This window comes from Mandrillus leucophaeus, unplaced genomic scaffold, assembly GCF_000951045.1.
Source record: "Mandrillus leucophaeus isolate KB7577 unplaced genomic scaffold, Mleu.le_1.0 Scaffold596, whole genome shotgun sequence".
NCBI lineage: Eukaryota > Metazoa > Chordata > Mammalia > Primates > Cercopithecidae > Mandrillus > Mandrillus leucophaeus.
In genome coordinates, this window is record NW_012106430.1 from 1,691,158 (window position 1) to 1,710,726 (window position 19,569).

The window sequence follows — 19,569 nt, forward strand, 5'->3', positions numbered from 1 at the left end:
CCTTCTGTAATTAAAACCACTTTACTTTTTCTGGTAGTCAGATCCAGATGATTTTATATACTATTTTGCTCACTAGATTTTCTTAAATGCAGAGAAACTTCATCAGAAACAAAGTAAATGAGGTCATCATTTAATTTAGAGAAAAGTCATAATCACTCTATTCAAGGATGCAAAAGGCACGTTCAAAAGAAAACCTGTAAACCTTTGGAGACAGATACCATGTGTTAGTTGCCTTTATATACCTAATGCCAAACATAGTGCCTCACATAGGTAGCCATTTAATAAACGTTCACTGAATGGCTGAATAAATGAATAAACGGAGGGAGTGCCCTACTTTATAAAGAAACAGGTTTGGTTTGTATTTGATATAAGGAGAAGATTCAAGATGACTTAGGCACTGGACTGGGCCACTGAAGGAAGTCATGGATTCTTATTTATTTATTGGTTGAAATTTACAATAATAGAATAAACATATCTTAAATATATTTCTAGAGAAAACTTAGCACTTAAATATTCAGATTCTTTTCTACATGTATGATGATAAAGACAGTTCCTTAATTTCAAGAATTCTGTCTGTTAACATTCAGTCAGGTTGGAACGGATCTGAAAACCATGACATATGAAGGGCAGTTGAGGGAAGAGTGGTTGGGAGATGATGAGTAGCTGGCCTCGATTATCTCCAGGGTTGCCATGAGTAAAGATACTCTGGGCTGCTCCATAAGACAGAACTAGGACCAGTGAGCAAAATTAAATGTAGGGTAGTGGGGTACTAGGCAGATTTTAGCAACCTAAGAAAGAACTTTCTAACAAAGAGATATGCCCAACAGTGGAACAGTTTGCCTTAACAGACAATGAACCACTATCGCTGGAAGTGTGTAGGCAGAGTTGGTGTGATCGTTTTCTAAGGGTAATTGGGGAGGTAGTGCCTACATGGGGTGGGAGATTGAGGCTATTTTTCCTCTTCCAACCTGAAAAGGCATTGTTCAACAAACCTGAAAGTCATTCTACAAATTTAGTGTTAATACTAAGCAGATAATTAACAAATACTTTCAATACTGCACAGCCTTCCATGAGCATGTAACAAGTAGGTAGAACATCATTGTCAGTTTGTTCTTTGAATATTTTACCAGTAGATGTAGACTTGACATTAGTTACTACCCAAAGAAAATTAACGTCTCAGTATGTAAAATAATACCATATCCCAACAGAGGTCTAGAATACCCCTAGGAATTTCAAAGACTCTAGGATTTGTTCTTTCTCTACATCCTGGGCTGCTCTACTTGTGTACTCTGTTATCGGAAACTTAGCTTATTTTCTCCAGCTGCCCCCTAACTAGGCAATTATCTCTAATGTCTTTCCCCTAAATCTTATCGAACACTGCAACTAGATGTCTGGCTAAAACTCCTTTTGAACAAATTACTACCTATTAAAAAGCCTAAAATAATTTATCCATTTAGAAATATGTATGAAAAAGATTAGAAGGGGCATAAATATACAAATAGTTATTAAAGTGGTAGAATTACAGATAAGCATCGTTTAAATATTCTTGGTGTGGCACTAATGATAAATAAAATCAGGTGCAAAACAGCCTCTACAAAGTGTCCTTATTACCTAGCATTTTACATACAAAAGCTCCAAGATACCGTTTTAAAAGACCTTTCATTAAGTCCTCCTAATTTAATTTTTCTCCTCTTACCCCTGCAATAAAGTTTCATGCATATTCCACTAACTTTCCACTCTCTCCAAGCCCTTTTTCTTCCTCCTTGTCCCCACTGCTGCTTCTCTCATTGTGCCTCTATACCTAATGCCAAACATAGTGCCTTAATTTCAAGAATTAAATACATTTCAAATACATTTGCTCTCTTCCTCAGCTCTGCAACAAATACTTCATGTCATTTGTGTGTTCACTTGTCCCTAATGTAGGAGAGCCTTCTGTGGGCAGGGCTTTGTCTGTTTGTTCCACATTGCATCTTCTGGATCTAGAATAGTGCCTTGCAGATAAAAAGTGTTTCTGAACTATCTGTTAAATAAATGATTGTCATTCCTGTGACTACATGAACCCACAACATGCTTTACGTTTTTGAAATTTGATACATATTATCTATTGTGATTTTATATTGCATTGTACCCTTTTCTAGTTGTGTCCATGTTTTAGTGTCAAAATAAAGGGACAGATGTCACCATGTCACCTAATTTAATCCTTTAATTCAGTAAATTTTTATTGAATACCTACTGTGTCAGGCACTTAAGTAGGTGTTATGATATAAATTTAAAACTGCATTTAACAGGAGTCAGTAAAGGCCAGATGGAATATATATTTGTCAATTTCTTTTACACATATAAATATACCTGAAATCTATAAATAATAGTCAAATTTTCTATACTTTTCTACCAGTTTTCTATCAAACTCATTCAAAATAAATATTTAAAATAAATTAAGACATACAAGGTATCCTGAAATCCAACACCAAATCATTAATGATAAGTAGAAATAAAAAATCTAGTATAAATTTTTATTGGTTTAGGGGAACTGACATTTAATCATTTGCTCTTCCAAGATCCTTATAGTGACCAGAAAGATTTTGAAAACTGAAGGCTTTATGTCTAGTCTCTAGTTTAGGTAATGTTAAGCCTCTTAAGCAATATGAATATGTTTGGAAGCTGCTACATGCTATGCTTTTTCAGAACCAGATGCAACAATTTGGTAAAGAACATAGTAGAAGAGATCACTAATTTTCCTTTTCCCCCAATAATCTGTGTTTATTATGCCAATTTTAATTACCATGCAATCTAATGGACTTAAGGCTTATATTTTCCACATCACTAGACATCACAAACATGAAAGCATTTTATACTGTCATTATACATCAATGTTTGCACTTGGTTATACATATATACAGAAATTATTCACACATCTTAACCTTGCTATTTCCTCCTTTCAAACCAACATAATTTTACCGTGAAAGCAGCTTTTTAATAAATGGTATAAGAAATACAGCAAGGCACACTTTTTTAAAAAACTTTTTTCTCATTACCACCTCAAGAAGCATAAAAAATGAAAATGTTGTACATAATTCAATAGTAGAATGTCACCAGTTTATAATATACAACATCATATGGTTGTTTCTTGAAATGCTGCATAGATTATTTTTTAAATGAAATAAATAAAATGGCGCTTTTAATAGTTGCTTAATTTTGAAAGAAGGACCAGTGTTTCTTCTCTATGCTGCAATCAATTCAAACGTTAGCTTTTTAGGTAAAACTCTTTCAATAAACACAGTCATCATACCATTTTTAAAAATCCAGATTGAAACATGAAATTGGTCAAGTACTGGTGGGGGGTCATTCTAGACAGGAGAATTTAATGGACCACCAGTTGGTGAACTGCAGAACTTTAAAGAGCGGAAGGGAGGGGAGGAGGCAAACAGAAAAGTCTAGCTGGAGAGAGAGGGGTGGTAGAGGTAGCTTGGGACAGGAATCCATGGGAGAACAAGCAGCTTTGCTGAACTTCAAAGACGATCACCTAAAGAGAACCAGCGCACACATTCAGATCACAAGGCTCGTGTGGAGAAAACACATTTGGAAGGAAGATTCATCTTGGGAGAAGTCAATGTAATAAACGGCAGTGACAAACGTGATGGAACCAGAGACCAGCCCAGGGCGGGAGGATGAGGCCACCCCTGAGTTGCAGCCAGGCGTATCTACAAGAAACAAAAAAGTGACAAGAAAAGGTTTCAGAAATGTATTTTTCATTAGCAAAACCAAGCCCTTTGAGGAACCATTGAAGGCTGCAATTGTGGGACTACTTGCTAATGTTCTGAAATAAAAAGATACATAAAATATAAATAATTTTAATAGCCCAAGCTTCACATTACTGACAAAAAAAAGTCTCAGTGTAGATGTGAAAAATACATTGATTTTTTTTTAAAAGATGTGGTTTCAAAGAAAACAAGAAAAATCATCAAGTTTGACCTTTTCTCTGGATCTCATCCACTCTTTTGCCTGTGAACTCAGTTTGGAACATCAAAATAGCTTCAAACCAATATGAAAATGTGAGGCCGCTGATGCCAAGTGGTGCGGCAAAGTATTTACAATGTACAATGATTCCACAGACTGGGAACTGATAGGCTCTCAGGCTTAACCCTTCCTGCAGTGATTTTATGTATGATATCGAACAATTCCACTATTGCATAGTGGTGAAAGATTCATAACATTGTGATTATCCGAAGTGTTTCAGCCTAAAAAAAGATATAACTGGGGCTTCTAGCTCAAATAGTAATGCATTTCATTTAAGGTACACACAGCATTGTGGAAACGAGATGGATTCAATTATATTTGTACATCTCATGGCTATGATATAAATTTGTTCCAAACTCGATCCATTCTGCTTATTTCTAAATGGCTAAAAGCAACTGGTCAAATGTGAGGAACACCTAAATATCAAGTTTAGGCAATGCAGGATGCAATTATTGCAAGTCCCCTGACCAGCTCTCAAAGAAAGCAGGCTTTTGCTTGTATGGGCTTAAACTGAGTTCTGATGTCTCATATCAGGTTGTTTGACTGTTCCTCAAGAACGAAATATTCTCTTTGTCTTGCTCTGTTTTTCTACAGTCTTTCAACTTGTGTTAAGAGCCAGAAAAACCTTAACAAAAAGTCGTTTGACTGGAGCCACGGGGAGTTGGGGAAAGACGAAAAATTAGATAAAGAACAGGGGTAGACAGAAACAGATGGGATGAAATTTGGTATAGTAAAATAATGCAGTAACATAAGAAAGCCTGGTGCATTGTTCAAATGCTGAGGACATGACTCATTTGAAATCTGGCCACAGAGTAGGGAATCCTTAGGTGAGGCAAATCTGGTCTTACTAAATGCTGGCATTTAAATTCTCTCTGGATAATCAATTCTTTCAACTTGGCCCACTTGGAAATGGGCAGGCCAAATTGGCTGAGGCACAGATCTGGGGGAGGTGTGTGTGTGTGTGTGTGTGTGTGTGTGTGTGTGAGATAGGTGACAGGTGATGCACAATAACATCTTTGTTATTTAGCATAGCAGGGCTATTCAGAAGTGCCAGATAATTTAAAGACACTTCACATCCAGCAAAACCTTGGTTTATTAAAGTGATTTTAAAGGTAAGTTTGATAAGATTATACCTGTATTGTCTAGTGAAAAATTCACACACAATTACCAAAGGTAGTTTCTTAAACCTGGTTGACCAGCTTTGGAAAATATTAAGCACTTAATGTCAATCCAATGAACAGAATGGGAATTGTGCTGTGTACATGAGAAACAAGTGTTCTTACAGCTTTCTCAGTTTGTAAAATCTGAGCAGCAGCATTTAAAACTCTTTATGTGTGTACTTGAGCATGTACAAATACAAGTAATTGCCTAAAATGTAAAATCTCCTGGCCACCAACTATCACATTTACAGACCAATAAAGTAGGAAAGGCAATAAAGCTAAAAAGTTCTAAAGGAAATATCTGCACTGTAAGTAAATACACCTCCTCACCCCACCCCCAAAACACCACACTCTTACACATATACATAGTAAAACAAAACTCCAAATCACTAGAGCAGACCAAAAGGAAAAGGAAAAGCACACATTGGCCGCATATGATGAGTTACATTTTTATACCATGGGATTTATCCAGCCTGAAGTTTAGGGTTAAACCATTCATCAAAGATCAGAGGCTTATGATGAGGATTATGAAGAAATAACTGTCAGAATACAGCAAAAAGATTAGTGCAAAGTACATCTCTCAGGCAGGTCCTAGGAGGCACTACAGACATACATTATGTGTTTCCTCCAAATTAGGCAGAAAGATCTGGATCTTTCCAGTTACCTTTCCTTTGATGTGATCTGCTGTAACTGACCTCTCTATTTTTATAGAAACATGACACATAAATGAAAATAGTGAAAAGCACAGCAGTATGCCTGGAAATCAGTGCAAATGCATACTGTTAGATCATGTTAAAACTTCTCAAGCAGTTTCAGTGGATTTTTAATTGGAACACAGTAAATAAAAAACCTTTAAAAATCTGAAAAACATTTTTTGTTACTGATGCAAACTCTATCTGCTATTCTAAGTTATATCTCTTCTGGATGGCATTATAATCATTTCATCATCTGAAAACTTAGTTCTGGAAAAAAAAAACAGCAAATGGAATTTGGTGAATTTTACTGTCCTGATAAAAAGAGCATGACAACGGATGGTTTTCAAATGACTTTAAAAAGCATAGCTTTTTCTTTTTCTTTTTCTGAACTTGTAGAAAGAACAATGACAACAATTAGACTCTTGTAGACATGAAACCTCATATTTATCAAACAATTTTACTATGTATTCTTGACATTAAATACTGAAGGCATATCAACATTTTGAGATTAAATAACTTGTCCTGGTTGATAGTATTTTAACAATTACATGACTATTTATACTCAGTTATCCAATGCTAACGTCTGGTAAAAAATTCAGGCATCCAGATGTTTTGTCCACATGATACTGAAAAAAAAAAAAAAATCCTGAATAGGACCAGTAAATATGGCTATTTAAATAGCTCTAGGCCTATAACAAGTCACTTGGGGGCGATGTGAGTTCTGCAGAAGTAAAATCTGGCTGTTTCTCCCTTTGCCCGAGATAAGGCCAGGCATCAACGGGGCTTAACAAAAAATATTGCTGACTGGCAGGCGGGCTGGCTGCTAGTTTTACACTGTCCCTGCTTGTAAAATGTGAGGGTTACAGAGATCCATCAGCACATTCACTTCCTCCAAGTCTAAAGATGGAGCTGCTCATCATTTACATTTCATTTCAATTCTGTGTAAGAGAGAGAAGAAATTCCCAGAGGATCAAAAAAGGGAGAGTGCATCGCAAAGGCTTCTCTAGTGCCAGAGCTTCTGGAGCTCCAGATCTCAGCATGACTGGTGACTTGAGGGTCACAGTCACATGATGTCATGCTCAGAGTGGTGTTGCTTTCAAGCCTTTATCCCCTTTCAGAAAACAAAATCAGCCAGGCTCTACCAGCCCTTCTGTGGAGGTTGGCAGAGCCAGCAGTACAATCGGTTCTAATAGAACTTGTTTTGAAGCAGCTTATGGAATTGCAGTTACTCTCCCTTAATGGTCAGTTTTACTGCATACTGATGGAGAATGTGATTATAGGGTGGACATGTTTCACAGAAAATACATTCTCTCTCTCCTACTTTTGTTCTCACTTGCAGCCAATTGTAAATAGAGTCTGAAACACAGAAAATTAGTTGAGCTATATTAGTAAGTGGGAGGCCGTCCTTCAATTTTGCATACTGAGTTTATTTTTAGGGTATATATGGTATAGATGCCCCCCTTAGTCCCCATTTCTAGCAGCTCTACACAGAATCACACATTTTAATAAGCTTAGGGCACAGGTGTTGCAGGAAAAAAATAATGATGTTTGCCATTCATCTTTCAAATTAAATAATGTGTTTTTAAATAGTAACTTTTTTCATAATACATTATGGGAACAACATTTATCTGTCACATTTTAAAAGATGTATTTGTAATAAATGTAAATTACTTTTAGAAAATCAGTAATTAGGCTCATCAAAAAATAAACAATCTGCCACAAAAAAGATAATCTTTAGCATAGTTAAGTATAATAACTGTTATTTGAATAAGTTAACAAATTAGGGCAGATTGCTTCTGTAATTCATTTCCTATAGCACGAGTTTAGGTGACGGCATTAAGCTTCTGGAGTGGGGGGTGGAGGTGGCATTAGGTACCTCATACTTGGGTGAAATATGACTCTCACATTTGAAAGCTCAAATTTTCTTCTTTAAACTTGATTGAGAAAGCATATTCATCACTGGGGCTTAGAAATGGGAAATAACAGAATCTTTGTGTCACTTTTAGAGACACATCATCATCCTGGAATTATCGATCAATAGCTGTCTTATTAAATATGAAGAGTGGAATGACTTTCTTAAAAAATTTGATGAAAATCAGCCTGTCACCTTCAGGCAAAATTCAAAAATTCTGTTTTTATGAAAACGCCATTAACTTGTCATGTATTCTTTCTGCATTTGCTTTCTGCGCCTGTTCTCAATCTGTGTGTGGATAAATAAGAGCCTCTTCTTTAACACCAACTTTCCCCTCCTGTTTGAATCCTTAGACGTGGCCATGATTAGGAGTTGTGACAGCACAGTCTTCCACTGGGGAAGCAAATGTGATGATAGTTACATTAGACAGAAGCATAAAAGGAAGGGCCAAATCAGGAGATGCAGCCTTTAGCCTAATCATTGTTCATCTCCAAGCACTGAAGAGAACGGACAGCTCTCTGTGCAAGAAGCTGAAGTGGAGGGTATTGTTACTGTGCGTGCATTTTGATCATGGAGTATAATTGCGATTTGGATAACCTTTTCATTCTCCCTCAATGGAAGAATTTGAGGCCTTAAATTGTTCAACTACTTCCTCAAATTTTGTATTCTTGCCAGAATGATGTAATAAAGATAATGTCACTAAGAATGTCAATTTTCCCTGGGTTTTTTTTTTTTGGTTTGCTTGTTTTTTCTTTTGCTTCACAGTTACTTTCATTGTTGGGAGCATTTCTTCTATCTAAATGTCTTATTTAGATAACTGTCTGCCATAATTGGTCATTCTGACTAGCCTTTTCTCTTCCCGTGGTTTTGCTGACCTGAACTCAATATTTTAAATACATATATGGCATGAGGACTATACGTACCTTTCAGTGAGATGATTTTCATGCTTGGGGAGGGGGTACATTCTACCTATGCATATTTCTATGTCGTTCTTCATGAAGGTTTAGAAGATTTTCTTCACAGGTTAAAGTTTTGGGGCTGGGATGCAATGCAGCCTTGTCTGTTGGCTGATTCGCCTTCAAGGAGAGGTCTTGAACTTTAGATTTGGCTGAAGCAGCGTTATGTTCTTCTGGCATTCCAGATTCACCTGGTTTTTCTGAACTTTCCTTTTCACTGTCAAGCTTTGAAGGAGTAAACTCTAAGTTTTCTGCACAGCCATTGGAAGTTTGGGGCAAACCATTCACTTCCTTTCCAGCCTCAGCTCTTTCCTGAGAGGAAGGACTTGAAAGAGCCACTGTATCTGCATCATCAGCTAAAAGAGAACTATCACCGAACTCAGAAGAACATGCTGTTACTTGTAGTGGCACTGCAGCTTCGCTGGGAACTGCAGATTCATTTGGGGGAGCACTAGAGAAACAAGGCTCCTCTCCATCAGAGTCACCCTCAACACAGGCCTCAAAGAAGCATTCAATGTCTTCCTTGTCATCTAAGCCTGAGTCGGTAGTGTCTAGCGGCAATGGAGTGCTGCTTTTCTCTTCTATGTAATTGGTGACCTCCCCACAATCACTGTCATGAGATGAGAGAGATAAGTATGAATAAAAGTCTCCTTTTCTCAGCTGGATGGGCCGGTGAGAATGCTCCAACACTTTCTCCTTGATTTGAGTTAATGAAGTAGGAGCAGCCACTTCGTTTTCAGGTTGAGATTTACTTTTTAGGGCTGTTGAAGCCATGTCAATGATTTCCTTAACAAAGTTGTGTACTGAACAATCTTCAGCATCTTTTTGATGGAAAACATCTGGCTCACAGTTGCAACAGGAAATGTCGCTGATAGAAGCATTTTCCTCTGTTCCGTTTTCTTCAAGTGCTAGGCAACAACCAGCAGATTTTCCAGCCATACTCGGTGCATCATCAGATGATTTCGGCGGATCAGAGTCTTGTCTGTTGTTAACCCTGGTTTCTAAAGCCAGTTCTGAGAATGACTTCTCAGTGGGGGTAGAAGCAGTGCTTTGATTTTCTAAATGGTGGTGACTTGGACATTTCTTTGGAAGATGTCTAACATCTTGGGAAACAAATTTCTTGCCAGCAGTATTTGAATCATCTAAACTATCCATAAGTGCTTTACACTTACAATGCTCACTCTCTGAAATCTCCTTCCCATTTGAACCAAGATTTTCTGACACCTTTGAAGTCCCATTCAGTTTGTCCTTTTGCCTTTCTGGAATACCTTCAATATTGCCATTTTCCATGTCAGCCACATATGGATCTTTATTAACTTTGAAAATAGTTTTCTTATTTTCACCCTTTGTCCCTAACTCATGGGTATGAGATGAATTCTTACCGTTTCCATTATTTTCAGAGACATGCTTTACAGAGCCATTTAGAAGGGCCTCAATATTCAGAGTATCAGAGGGATTGGTCATCTCACTGCTACTCACATCTTTACTGCCCTTCATCTCATCACTGACATTGCACCTTTTCTTCTCTCTTGTCAAAGACAATTTTGGCCTAATCCATGTCTGTAATTCATTCTTTATATAGTCTAGCCCTGACATCAAGTTGCAGTCTTCATAAATTTCATCATCTGTTGCAATACTGGAGTCGTCATCCTCATCTTTGATGCACAGCTCTTCTTCAGTCAAGGTAAGGGTAGAGCTGGAGAGCAGGTCACTGTCATCTTCATCATCAGTGCAAGCAGAGGTGCAAGAGACATTAACAATCATGCTGACATTGACATCGCTTTCATCAGCCACTGAACGAGTCAGACGCTTCCTGAATGATGCATTCGATTCCGGGATCTTGTTCTTATGTAACACAATATCCTCTGAGCAAAGAGAGAGCTCGTCACTGCTGCTAAGTTCTGTTAGAGATGCTGCTGAGTCTTCATTGATAGAAGATGCTATGTCCAATGACATCTGGCCAGTAAAAGACATCTTTTGGGAAGTGCTTTGAAGAGTGATATCAGAAACACTTCGCTTTATCTTTTGCTCTGAGGGGCTCTGGATATTCTCCAAACGATTCAGGAGATCTAATGTTCTTTTACTTAGTTCACCAACTGAGCCACTGCTCACGCTTATATCCCCAGAGCTGTGACAGCTAAAAAGATCTTCATTGCTTTTATAGGATGTCAACCAACTTTCTAAAGAAGTACTTCGCTGGAGGCTGTCACTGCCATTTTTAAAGATGCCCAATCCAAATAAATCACCCCCTGGAGAAAGGGACTCAATAGATGAACTACGAGATAAAAGGGAGAGCTGTTTGGCATTCTGCATGCCAGTGAATGTCTTTTCTATATTGCCACTTTTATATGAAATGCGATCCATTTCATGAGATGCACTTGCCAAAATCCTTTCATGGGGAGGTACATCTGGTTGTAACTCTGTAGTCTGATGTTTAGATTTGCATGATTTTTTATCAAAATAAAAACCACGAAGCAGGGGATCCTCCACATGTGCTTTTTCGCTTTGTGACTGTTTCATTATCATTGGTAATTTGAGTTTTGAGCCTTGGAGGTATGAGTAATCATAAAATGTAAACACATCATGTTTTCCTTGTAATTCTTCTCCCAAACAATCAGGGGTATGTTTGGTAACACTGTTTAAATCTCCAACTTTTCCATTTACACAACCCACTGGTGAAATGGACGACTGAGAGCTATTTGGAAGCTTAATGCATTCCCCCTCATCTTTAAATTTTTGCTTTAACACATTAACTGCATCTCCCATTTGTGGGTCCAGATGTTCAGTTTCAAGGTTACTTGGGGACCCATCCACTGCATTGAGCAAGCACATTTCAGAGTTGGTAGTGGTTTCTGTGTCTCCTTCACTGACAATTCCACTCTCACTGCCTGAATTCTGGCTCATGTCTCCTCCATGACATGCGCAGGGCTTTACCAAATTGGAACTGCCTAGAAGATCTGGCAAAGATTTGGTAGATGAAAATGAAGAGTCTTTACTGAGACTCTTAGTTAAAACATTAGGCTGTGTCATGCCAGTGACCTTTGGATTGTTTTTCAGAAATGGCATGTGGTTGTCTTCATAGAGTTCAACATTGTGGAGGCTGTACACCTGGTAAATATGTGGACTGGAGGGGGCAGTAATATTTGAGGCATACTGAGATCCCCCATGGTTATCAGCCTCCTCGTCATAACCAGGGTCCTCATTACTTGTCTCTCCAAGCTTCAAGGAAGGGATGACAGGTTGGGGTTCTTGATCAAGGTCATTTGATTCCTCATTCAGACTAATTAACTTGTTACTTATGTCCATTTCATCCCATTCCAGGGCATCCTCACTCATCCCGTTTAGGTCCATCAAGCCAGGATCAATCACATTCAAAGTCTCCTGTGTGAAAGAAAGAAAAAAAGAAACGAGAAGAATTAGGGAACACAAGCATGAAAATTTTATCCATTGAAAATCTCTTGGAAGACTCAGGAAAGAAAACTGCCCCAAGCATGGACTTGAAAGATAACCTAATTATCAGCTCTATTCCTCTCTGAAATAACACCCAAAATTTACTGAAATAGGCTTTTTGATCAATAGTAATTTGTTGAAAGCAACAACATAGACTAAAACGTATGATTATTATTGTCAAATTATAATTTATGGAATTAGCCATTTCCTATTGATTTATCTACATTTTAAATCTTGGATACAGTGAAAACTATCAGGTGAATGAAGGTAAAAAGAGTACAGCCTATGACATCTCCTAAGGTACATTCACACTGATCCTATTTTAGTTCTGGAGTCCATAGTAGAATACTATCTGCAGCCACACATGGCAAACTCCTTCTTGCCTCTATTCATGGGTTCTCCATTTTAAGCAGCTTTTGCCTGGGGACTTAGAGTTGTAGCTACCATGTACAGCATTTTATGGGCCAGAGGCACATGACTGTGTACCCCTTCCTCTGTGTTTCTGTTCAGGGATCTGTCTTTTCAGATCATGGTGCTGCTCCCAATCAGACATAAGATTAGCAACACTTGACTGTTTCCCTTACCTGTATCTTCCTAGACCCTGAATGCTCCAGGGCAATTTCTTAGTCAAAGTTCTCTCAGTCCCTTTCTTTTCCAGTCTCTCTCTGTGACAGAGATTTCACTTTGGTCCTTGTTAACTTGGCTCACTACTGTTAGTCCTGCCCCTATTTCTTATAGACAGGAACCTCTCACTCCAGCCCACACCAGCCCCAGAATAATTATGTGAAGACTTCCCTGACCACTCCAGGATGAAGTAGCCCAGATTCCCTTATGCTGCCCTCTGTCTGCCCAGTTGGGACCCTTGATGTTTCCTTGGACTTCTTGGCTCTGCATCTGTTTAGATAGAGCTTGACATATTCTGGGACAGAGTAGCTGACTGGACTCCTGGACTCTGTTCAAATTCCTTCACTGTCCTTACTTGCTCTCCAGCTGTTTGAATTCATGCTACAGCCAAGAAAGATAAGATGTTTTATGTGTATATATATATATATATACACACACACACACACACACAATGCAGGCCTTGATGGGCTCACCTACAGACAGAAACACAAACAGAACATCTAAGTTCAGCTTATGCTTATGTAGGGTAGCCAAGCAGATGAGTATGGCACTAGAACTTGCAGACTGGTTGAAGGGCTGACTTTGCTGCTTACCATATGCATGACCTTGGGCAAGTTGCTTAACCTTTCTGAGCAACAGTCTCATTGCCCGTAAAATGGGGATAGCATTATCAATTTTTTGAGATCATTCTGAGTACTAAATAAGCTAGTAATTGCAAAGTGCTGAGGAGGCAGGCAGTATTAGGTGGAGATATATATATATATATATATATTTTTTTTTTTTTTTTTGGACAGTCTTGCTCTGTAGCTCAGGCTGGAGTGCAGTAGTGTAATCATGGCTCACTGCAGTCTCAACCTCCCAGGCTCAAACAATCCTTCCACCTTAGTCTCCCAAGTAGCTGAGACTATAGGTGTGTGCCACCACACCTGGCTAATTTTTATTTTTTGTAGAGACAGGGTGTGACTATGTTGCCCAGGCTGGTCTTGAACTCCTGGATTCAAGTGATCCTCCCACCTCGGCCTTCCAAAGTGCTGAGATTACAAGTGTGAGCCACCACATCCAGCCAGTAGCTATAATTCTTAATACATGCAGAATCGCTCTAGTGTGGTCTTGAGTCAATTCATAAAGGGTTTCCTCTGTCTGCTTCATTCTCTTCTTCACATCACACCTTCCAATTTGCTATTAAAACCACAAGGGATTCACGACATGGTAGAAAGAGACAGGTATCACACAGCATAACAGGCTAGCATATTTGTATTAACGTCAGAATTATTTTAACTGGTTGAAAAACAGCCCATGATGCTTTCATTCCTCAGTAGTGGGGGAAAAGCTTCACCTGCAGCACATTAGCAAAACTTTCCTAAGAAGCCCTCAATCCTTCCTGAAACTAATAGTTAAAGGGTACCACACAAACACATTAAGTATAAAATACCCATTCGCACTCTACTATACTGGGTATGTAAGAGATTATCTGTATAGCCTACTTAAGTTTAAGAGTCCAATTACAAGGTAAACATTAATTAAGGGATACTTTTAAATTTTCTAAGAGAAATCTTTCCCACTGCCAATGTTACAGTAGTTAATCTAGTACCCAGCAATCATCATAGTGGCTTAGGTGTGGAGTACATTCATTGTGATGAATTTTTATTAGAGTTTCTGTTTATTCTTTGCTTGCTGATAAAGGAAGTACTAATGACCAGTTAGTATGGCTAATGAATGTTAAAATCTTCAGCTGTAGGAACAATCAATCAGTCTGATCAAATAGTATATTAATTTCAAATACTATCTTGCCTGTCACTGTACTCTGAGAGTGATAATAAATAATTGAATCAGTCTTTCAAAGGAGCTCTTTTTGTAACTCTGTGGTTGACTTTAACATTTAGCAGCACAGATTTTCCACAAGGATCCCAAACCTAGGGGCTCACATGGAGAAGTGGGAATTGTGCCATCTGGATGGGCTGGGAGCTAAGCCCAAGTGACGCCTGCAACTCAGACTCATCTTCCATGACACAGTCGTTTTCTGACCAAATGCTGCCTTTATGGCTTTACGAATTCAAGCCTAAGAAACTATAAAGCTTATAGCAGCACCTAAAGGAAAAAATTCCTTTGCTCAATAAAGTATAGTTGGCCCTCCATATCCATGGGTTCCAAATTCACAAATTCAACCAACTGCAGATCAAATATATTTGTAAAAAAAAAATTTCAGTTACAGAAAGAAAAACTTAAATTTTCCCTGTGTCAAGTGATATACAGGCATTGTATGAACTACTATAAGTAATCTAGAGATGATTTAAAGTAAAGAGGATGACCATAGATTCTACGCAAATAATAAACCATTTTATATCAGGGATGTGGGCATCTGAGGATTTTGGTATCTGTGTGTGTGTGGTGGGGAAGGAACACTGACAAATAGCTGTAGTTGGAGTGGAAAGTTTCCATAGGAAAAGATTAAACTTTTGGATGTAATATTGTTCTTTTCTCAACTCTCTCCTCTTATAAACCTCTTATATTTATTGTGATTTCTGAAAACTTTTTGTATGTCAATTCCAGGAAATATCTGACAGGATTCATTAGAAAATCATTCACTTTAGACTTTAAATTTTTTTCATATTAAAGAAGTGCTACTCACTCTGCCCTCACTCACTCCCTTCCTGTTGTGGATTAAATTCTGTCAATATTTTCAATAAAATCTCCATTTCCTCAGGATTTAACTTCTACCATAAAATATACCCCTGGGGCAAGAAAGTGGGAAAAGTTTCCAAGAAAGACATTAGAATATTTATATAACTAAAAAAGTTCTCTTTTGGAAAAAAAGATTTGCATATACAAAGATGTAACTGATGGGAAAATTATTTGGTTGAATGCTCTCTTTGATGATAGCCCAACATAACCAATAATGCTTAAGCTAATCAAACGTTTGTTTTTGTTGTTGTTGTTTTCCCAGAGGAACTATTTGGTACTTTTTTTTCAAAGGCACAATGTTTCTGTCTTTGCTATAGTGATAAATCTAAATGAATTTAGACAAAATCTAAGAGTATTTGAATGAGACCAAATGGATAGGAAGTAGTAAATGAGGTTCCAAAAGAAAGCCTGCAATTCCAGAAATAATTCTGAATTAATTCATGCAAGGGTCTTCTATTAATAAACTTGCTGCATGGGTACAGAATTTTGGCCCAAACCAAGGCATTATATAAATAATTACACACACACACACACACACACTCTCTCACACACACACCTACCTATGCAGATCTGCTCAAGAAACAAATGGAATTAAATAATGCTAGTTTATTTCATTATTTTTGTACTTAGAAGCATTTTATTTACATTAGCACAACATATACAGAGAAAGTAATAAAAGTAGCTGGAGAAATGATGATGATGACGACAAAAAAGAAGAAAGAACCAAGATTCCAACTGTGGCAGGTAATACACATCTCAATTAACACCTTCTGCATGTATATGGCTTTAATTGAGTTAGGACTCCCATGATTGCATTTCCAGGATTTTCTTAAAATTTTAGCTTAAATGGTGGTATTTAGCTAAAGAGTAAAAATAAAAAAACTTGATAGTCTACAAAACAATAACCTAATAAAGAACTGATATAGCTGCCTCTGGATACCTTTAATTTCCTTTAAAAAACTTTTTCAAAGATTTCTTTTCAAAGATTTCCTTCTAAAAAATCTCAAAAAGACTAGGATGAACTGAATGTTACAGTTAAACTTCTGGTACTCAGAATGCGCAGAACCATTAAGGAGGTCTTGTAATATGTGTCTCCCTGTTTATTCTAGATCCAGGAATTTATTGGGCAGCACCACATGCAAAAACCAGGAAGGAGAGATTTATCTGGAGAAAAGTAGGACACAACAATAACGAACACATAAAAGTGACAACAACATAAACAGCAGTAACTGTAATTGAATAAAGATGTATATATTTACCCCAGGGTGAAAAAGCAGAACACACAGGTTTGAGGGGGTGATGGAGAGGTGGAAGAAGATAACATATAGCTCCAGATAGATAAATCAGTTTAAACTAGGGGAAATGCCAATGTTCATATATTTACTCTGCTTTTTTTGGTACCCCCCAACCCTGAACCTAAAACCAAAGTGTCTGAGCATTAGTTACATAATTATCTTCCTAAATTAGACTTAGATAGAAATTTTATAAAAACAAAAACAAAAGCAGGACAGGTACAGTGGCTCCTGCTTGTAATTCCAGCACTTTGAGAGGCTGAGGCAGGAGGATCGCTTGAGCCCAGGAGTTTGAGACCAGTCTGGGAAACATAGTGAGACACTGTCTCAATGTAAAAATTTTTTAAAATTAGCCAGTCATGGTGGCATGTGCCTGTTGTCCTAGCTGCTCTGGAGGCTGAGGCAGAGGATTACTTGAGGCCAGGAGTTCAATGCTGCAGTGAGCCATGATCATGCCACTGCACACCGGCCTGGGCAATAGAGCAATACCTTGTCTCCAAACAAACAAACAAACCATATAAGAACAATGACAAACAGCTGCTTCCATCTCTGAAAACGGAAAGATAACTTTTAAGGGAACTCTGAGTTTGTAATACTCTGCCTCTTATTGAGCAGAGAATGGACTCAGAGTTAGCAAGAAAAAAATATAGAAGAAAATAGAAATTAGGATAAAAAGAATAATGCTCCACGTTTATCAGCCATTTTGCAACTGGAGGAGGTACTCATACAGGTTTGGCTTTGAATCCTGGATCAGCCCTCCCATATGTTAGCTGTGTGATCCTGGACAAGTTATTTAACTTCTATATGCCTCAGTTCCATCATTTGTTTATCTGGGACAATTACAGTACATTGTATCTACCTTACAGATTGTTGGGAGCTTTAAATTACTAAAATGTATGTAAAGTCCTATGGGGAGAGCCTGGTACATAGTAGGGGTGCAATGACTGGCAGCTATCAGCATATATTCCCTCTGCTGAAGTGAGGAGAGGATAGTAAGGCTGAATCCTAAATAACTGTAACAGTGTTTAAGACTGGAGGTTGGTTTACTAATCTCTTTGGTATGACCAAAGAGTCAATGAAAGAAACATTGATACTTTGGGAGGCCAAGGCGGGTGGATCACGAGGTTAGGAGATCGAGACCATCCTGGTTAACACCGTGAAACCCCATCTTTACTAAAATACAAAAAATTAGCCAGGCGTGGTGGCGGGCGCCTGTAGTCCCAGCTACTCGGGAGGCTGAGGCAGGAGAATGGTGTGAACCCGGGAGGCGGAGCTTGCAGTGAGCCAAGATTGTACCACTGCACTCCAGCCTGGGCGACAGAGCGAGACTCTGTCTCAAAAAAAAAAAAAGAAAAGAAAAGAAACACTGATTAGGCCCCTTACTCACCTCTACTGCACTATAAATGAGGTGATACATTTGTTTTTTCATATCCTAGCTGGACTTATCCCATAAAGATAACCAAATGAGAAAAGACACTTGCCCAGTCCTCAGCAAGGCATAGCTCAAGGACTTTCTATTTCCTGAAAATAACCTTTTTTTTAAAAAAAGCAAGTCCATTGTCTGTGAAATTCTATCACAACTGACACATTAGAGCAATCAAATCCTGCTCACTATCTATCAGATTGACAATAATGTTAAAGTAACTTGTCTCAGCTCAGAAAATGCTTTGAAAGTCTATCTCACACTAATGATCAAAAACTGTTCTAGTGAATGCTCTTTTTCAATAACAAAGCTGATCAGAAACTCAAAACAGACAAGTAAAATCCAAAGTCATCTCACAAATCTCACTAAAATGAGTACTGACATGGACACATTTCCTAGTCTTGACTACACAGATAATTCTGAAATAGTTGAAAATGAAAAATCCATTAGATGTTGTTTTAAAGTAAGTTTTATAACAGTAAAAATTGCCTTTGTTCTCAAAAGGGATCAGGGACAAAAGGGAGTCCAGTGATGGGAAGCAGGGGTTTTTTTCCTATAAATAAACTTCATGAGGACAGGGGCTCTGACTGTCCTGTCTCCACCAGAGCCCCAGTACTTAAAATAGTGCCTGGCATAAAGCAGGTTCTTAAAAAACGATTACTGATTGCCTAGGCATGGTGGCACATGCCTGTAGTCCCAGCTACTCGTAAGGCTGAGGCGGGAGGACTTCTTGAGCCCAGGAACTCAAAGCTGCAGTGAGCTATGATTGCACCACTGCATTCCAGCCTGGATGACACAGTGAGATCCTATCTCTAAAAAATAAAAAAGTAAGAAAGGAAAAATTTACTGAGTGATCTGGAGGAAAAAAGTAAAAAGACTTGCCTGTTGTCTCATGAACTGTTGAAGGGATCTGGGGATCTGGAGAAAGGTTCTGAGGGTAAACTGTGCTGTGGCAAAATCACCTGGAAAATCCCTGACTTTCAAACTGGTGCAAACTCTGTTATAAAAGCTAATAGCCTCAAAAACATGTTTCATGAAAGAAGCCAGACATAATAAAGTCATACATTGTATGATTCCATTTATATAAAAAATCCAGAATAGGTAAATCTGCAGAGATGAATGAGACTGGTAGTTGCCAGGGCCTAGGGGTGCAGAGGGAGGAATGGGATGCAACTGCTTTACAGGCCTGGGGTTTCCTTTTGGAGATAATGTTTGGAAGTAGAAGTGGTGGTTGCACAACATGGTGAATGTACTAAACACCACAGAACTGCTCACTTTAAAAAGATTAACTTTATGTGAATTAAGGGAAAGCCACTGAATAAACAAAAAAAATTATTTGTAACCTTAGAGAGGGCAGG

At 38.1% G+C, this 19,569-nt stretch overlaps 1 protein-coding gene across 1 annotated transcript in view; it reads right to left on the reverse strand.

Annotated features, from left to right (window-relative positions):
- Positions 1 to 2,499: 2,499 nt before the first annotated feature.
- The window catches only part of AKAP6 (A kinase (PRKA) anchor protein 6), a 520,177-nt gene continuing 503,107 nt past the window's right edge, over positions 2,500 to 19,569 (reverse strand). The window contains exons 14-15 of the mRNA XM_011999517.1: positions 8,708 to 12,121; positions 2,500 to 3,701 (exon numbers count right to left, since the gene is read on the reverse strand). Of these exons, the coding sequence (XP_011854907.1) occupies positions 8,750 to 12,121 (3,372 nt within the window). The 3' untranslated portion in view covers positions 2,500 to 3,701; positions 8,708 to 8,749. The remainder of the gene's footprint in view (positions 3,702 to 8,707; positions 12,122 to 19,569) is intronic.